This window comes from Elephantulus edwardii, unplaced genomic scaffold, assembly GCF_000299155.1.
Source record: "Elephantulus edwardii isolate Elephantulus edwardi_28Jun2011 unplaced genomic scaffold, EleEdw1.0 scaffold00389, whole genome shotgun sequence".
NCBI lineage: Eukaryota > Metazoa > Chordata > Mammalia > Macroscelidea > Macroscelididae > Elephantulus > Elephantulus edwardii.
Genome location: NW_006400139.1, coordinates 289,722 through 295,248, shown reverse-complemented (window position 1 = coordinate 295,248; position 5,527 = coordinate 289,722). Strand labels below are relative to the sequence as shown.

At 38.9% G+C, this 5,527-nt stretch overlaps 1 protein-coding gene across 1 annotated transcript; it reads left to right on the top strand.

Annotated features, from left to right (window-relative positions):
* Window positions 1-4,702: 4,702 nt before the first annotated feature.
* Window positions 4,703-5,527, top strand: LOC102870386 (olfactory receptor 8K3-like). Its single transcript, XM_006902290.1, has one exon. The coding sequence runs from the start codon at window positions 4,703-4,705 to the stop codon at window positions 5,525-5,527; it is 825 nt and encodes a 274-aa protein (XP_006902352.1).

Genomic DNA, 5,527 nt, shown 5'->3' with positions numbered 1-5,527 from the left:
ATAGGTATGAAGACAGGATATAACTCTGACACACTCCTTTCTTCATTTTAAACCATTCAGCATTCCCTTGCTGTATTCTCACAGTGGCCTCTTGGTCTAGGTATAGGTTTCACATGAGCACAATAAAGTATTCTGGGATTCTCATTCTTCTCAATGTTAGCCATAGCTTGTTATGATCCACACAGTCAAATGCCTTTGCATAGTCAATAAAGTATAAATAGACATTCTTCTGATATTCTCTACTTCTGACATTAGCAATGATATCCTTGGTGCTATGGCCTCTTCAAAATCCTGCTCGAACTCCCAGCAATTCTTTATCTATATACTATTCTAGTTGTTTTTTAATGGTCTTCAGGAGTATTTTGCTTGCATGTGATATTAATGATACTATTCGGCAGTTTCAATATTCTATTGGATCACACTTCCTGGGAATGGGAAGAAATATTTATCCTCTAAAGATGCTTAATCTTGCTCCTTTTTCAAATTTCTCTCTTTTTTTTTTTTTTAGGTTATCATAAAGTCAAGCCTAAGTTCCCCACTAAGGTACCTTGTTTAATAATGCACCCTGGATTTAATGATTATTATTTCCTTTGTATTGTTACTACCATCTTTAATAGTTTTCAAAATATCTACAAATAAATTTTTTACATAAATTTTTCTATGTGGTTTTTCCCCCACAATCAGCATGGACTTTGGAGAAATCCGACTAGCATAATTGTAAACCTCTTTTTTAAGGTCTCTTCCATCTTTAACTTCCTGATAGAGGTGCTACTGGCATTTCAGCAGAATACGTCGGTGTTATACTGGCTGTCATTACCTTTTGAAACTTCCAACGTTTTCTGTCCCTTGGATGCTAAGCTTCCATCCAGAGAATGACACTGTAGACTACCTTTAAAAACTCAAAAACAAAAACCCACACCAAAACCTCCATTAACAACATCTGATCCTTTTTTTTCACTTGCAATAGCCTCCAAACTGAATCCCCTATTGTCTCATCTGTCCCACTCTAGTTGAAGTACTTACTGATTAAAATCAAAGACTACAGACTTCAATATGTATTATACCTCAACACAAAACCAACAAAAATTCTCGTAACTAGACCAATAAGCAACATCACAATAAATGAAGAAAAGATCGTAATTGTCAAGAACGCAATTTGATGTGATTCCACATTCAATGCACTTGGAAGCAGCAATCAAAAAAATAAAATTACATATTGATGTGGCAAAAATAAAAAATCAGCTGAGGAAACAGAAGTTTTCCTATTTCTAGTTGGGGAGCTCTGGTAACAACGTAACGGTAAGAAGCTGTGCTGTAATCCTAAAGGCAAACAGTTTGAATCCACCAGCTGTTCAGAGGGAGAAGGACAGTAATTTCCTCCCGGAATATTTTCTGTCTCTGAGAATCCACTGGAGGGTCAGCTGTGCATCAATTCCAACTTGATGCATGTTGAGATTTAAAAACACATATTTAGAGCTTGAAAAATTGAAGTCATTAATTTTATGACAACTGTGTAATATATACTGTATATTTTAATATATGTGTATATAAATTGACACAATGGGCATTGTTGTTGTTATGTGCCATTGAGTCACTTAAGACTCATAGCGACCCTAAGTACAACAGCTCTGAACACTACTTTATCCTGAGACAACCTTTATTGTCCCCAGAACACATATCTCCATTACTTTAGTCACTGAGTCAATTCATCTCATCAAGGGTCTTCCTCTCCTGCGCTGTCCCTCCACTCTTCTAAAGCGTAGCATCCCTCTCCAAAAACTGATCCCTCCTTGCAACATGTCCAAAGTACGTCAGACGGAGCTTCAGAACCCTTGCCTCCAAGGAGCAGCCTGGTTTATCATGATGGAAATTGTGAGGTTGGTACAAGATCGTGCAAGATTTAATGTCTAGTTCATTGTGTTATTTGTTATGAGTTGACATGACAGCGCCCAACAGCAAGAACATGTTTGTCAACTTCCAGCAGAATCTGGAGAAGAAAAGACACAATATTCTCTTAGAATATGCTGCTGTGTTACATTGAGTTGGAATCAACCCATCAGTGACCCACCAGGGAGTTTCCAGAGGCTGTGAGTAAACACAGGAGGAAATTGCTCATCTTTCTCCTGTTGAGCAGCTGGTGAATTTGAACCGTGTGCCTTTGGCTTGGGGGCTCAATTATTTACCCATTAAGCTACTAGAGCTCCCTCATAAAGCATAACTTTATGAAATAAGTATTACAATCTAGTAAAGAGACTAAACTGTGAAAAATAATGTGATACTTTCCACAGCAGTCCAAAGTTAATGAGAAGAAAAAACAACAACAACAAAAAAGACCCCAAAACTCTTTGTCTTACCTTACAGGATAAGTTCTGATGACTTGGGCCATAAGAAGTTTTGCTGCTAAAACAAAAGCCACACCCTTCACCCCTCTGGTGGTTTGAATCCACCAGTGGTTCTGTAGGAGAAAGATGGGGTATTTTCTTCCCTGGGATGGATAGAAAAAGAGTCAATTATGACTATGAGTCAACAGTGAGTTTTTGTGAGAGAGTATTTATTTTTTTTCTTTAGCCTTTGAGAGAGTTTTTATTTACCTTTTCCCTCACCTTTCATCATGACAAATCAACGAGATTTATATTCTTTTTATTGCCTTATTTGAGAATATTTTCTTTCTAAATTATAGTATCGACTCACTGTCATTGAGTTAACACTGAGTCCTAACAATCCTGCAGAATGAAACTTCCCATAAGATTTCCACGGCTGTCAGTCTTTATGGAAACAAACTGCCTCCTTTTCTCCTGAGGAGCTACAATTAGTAGTTTTGAACCACTAACCTTTTGATTAGCACTAAAATGCTTTCATTACTGTGCAACCAAGACTCCTTCTAATTATAGTATCTATTCATATGCATTGAGGCTAGCCAGCCTGGGCCTAGGGTTTGAACCAGGAGGCGGCCTTAAGCCCAAAGGCAGCTAGGAGAGGAGAATAAGCAGTCATGTTGTTCCTGGTTGGCTGGTGCCTCCCAGGGTCTTGGAAAGTTCTCCTTGCCAGAAGGAAGGAGCATGGCAGTGTGAGCGCAAGAATTGTGGCAAGCTTTTGGAGTTGACTGCTTTTCCGGGAATGTGTTTGATGTGCAGATTTGCTCTGTCCCTGGAGTGAGGCTAGGCAGCCTGGGCCTAGGGTTTGAACCAGGAGGCGGCCTTAAGCCCAATGAGCCCTCGGGCCTACAGCTCTCGGGCCAGGTTCAAATTGTCTTCCTGCCAAACATTCTTCGAGGTGGTATAGCACTGGTCTGTGTGTTGCTGCACAGAGGTAACTTGTGGTTGCTGTGATGCTGAAGACTGTGACAGTGATGTGCCAGTCATGGTAATGGGTACCCATGGTGGACAGTGTTGGCTGGAGCTTCCCGACTAAATCAAGCCTGGAAGCAGGAGCAGCATCCACTTCCAAAATGGCTTGTCTCTGGAAACTCTATGTACGAACAGTGCTCAGAATGTTCGTTGATAGGGTCGCTATGAGTCGTCTACGACTCGATGGCATCAAACAACAACAACATTCATATGCATTGTCAGTCTAATTCCTATTTAGTTAATATATTTTTATAGTATTTATAGTGAAAAAAGAATTCATTGTACAAAAGTCTATCATTTAATCTTCAGCCTTATATCTGTCACCAAGGTTATGTTTTCCAAATAACTAATATTTTTTTCTTTGTTTCTAATTTTTGCTTTTTAGTCACCAATCATTATTAATACATCTTGATAGCCTGTTTAATTAATTTCAGACTGCAAAAGTTGGTAGAAATCATGGACTTCTTCATCTTTGGGTTCCATGTTTGGTGCATATAGATAGCATCCTATCTCTCACAGTGTTGCACTTCAGGATATACCTTGAAGTGTTCTTTTTGATAATGAACAACACACCATTAGTCTTCATTTTGTCATTTTTGGTGTAGTAGATTGTGTAATGAGTGTCTAGTTGGGACATATCATCACACTGGGAGAGGTAGAGGATCAGTGGCAGAGAGGAAGGACTTCAACGAGATGAACTGATACAATGACTAACAGGCTTGACCATGACAGAGCTCATGAGATTGCCATAAAATAGAGCAAGGTTCCTTTCTGTTACTCATAGGATTGCTATGAGTTGTATTCAACTTGGTGATACCTAACAACAACAACACTGATGCACAACTGATTATTTCTGATCTAATATGTACACATACTATGTGCATACAAAAGCAATAATGTGTGTATTAAAGCAGTATGTGTATAGAAAGGGGCAGCAAGGTAGGCTCTCAGACAGCCGTCATAACATTAGAAACAAAGTTTTACAAGACATAGTGTATTTCCTCGTGAATCATTTTCTAAATTCTTGTGAATAAAGCATTGTCCTACTTGAATTCCTGACTGCTGGTACAGCGATTTTCTTGACAAGCCATATACTTTATAACCATTAATACATTATTTTCTCTTAGGCTTCTATTCTCATTCTTTGTTGATATTTTAAAAATATGTGGTTTATAAGACGTGTGTGTGTGTGTGTGTGTGTATCTCCATATTTCGTTTAAATATATTAACTGCTCTATGTACTATTTAACAAAACAATTCTTTAATGTACAGAAGATTCAAAATAAAATTCAAGAAATCATACATAGTTTTCAGCCCTGTTACTTTATCCAGTGTAGGCTTGATGACAGACCTGGATGGCTAACCGTAGTCTAACAATGCTGGATGAATTTGTTCTGATGGGACTCACAGACAGTCCTGAGCTGCAGGCTCCTTTGTTCGGGATGTTCCTCCTCATCTACGTCATCTCACTGGTGGGCTACTTGGGTATGATCATCCTCACCAAGGTGGATTCCAAACTGCAAACACCCATGTACTTTTTTCTCAGACACTCGGCAGTCACTGATCTTGGATACTCTACAACTGTGGGGCCCAAAATATTAGTAAGTTTTATTTCGGATGAAAATATAATCTCTTACTATTTTTGTGCTCTCCACCTGGCTTTCTTTCTGGTGTTCATTGTTAGTGAAATATTCATTCTGTCGGCAATGTCCTATGACCGCTATGTGGACATCTGCAACCCTCTGCTCTACACAGTCATCATGTCACAGTGGGTGTGTCGAGTGCTGGTGGCAATCCCCTACCTCTACAGCACGTTTGTTTCTCTGCTGGTCACCATCAAGATTTTTAACTTATCCTTCTGTGGATCCAATGTCGTCAGTCATTTCTATTGTGATAGTCTCTCCTTGTTATCTTTGCTGTGCTCAAACACACAGGAAATTGAGTTGATCATTCTTATTTTAGCTGCTTTCGATTTGATTTCACCCCTGCTCGTAGTCCTTGTCTCTTGTCTCCTCATCCTTGTAACCATCCTCAGGTTACAAGACAAAGTGGCTTCTCTTATGTACACTCTGGTGATCCCCATGTTGAATCCTTTGATCTACAGCTTGAGAAACCAAGATGTAAAACATGCTTTAAACAGGACATGGAAAAAAATAAGCAATATATTTTCTAAGGTTTGA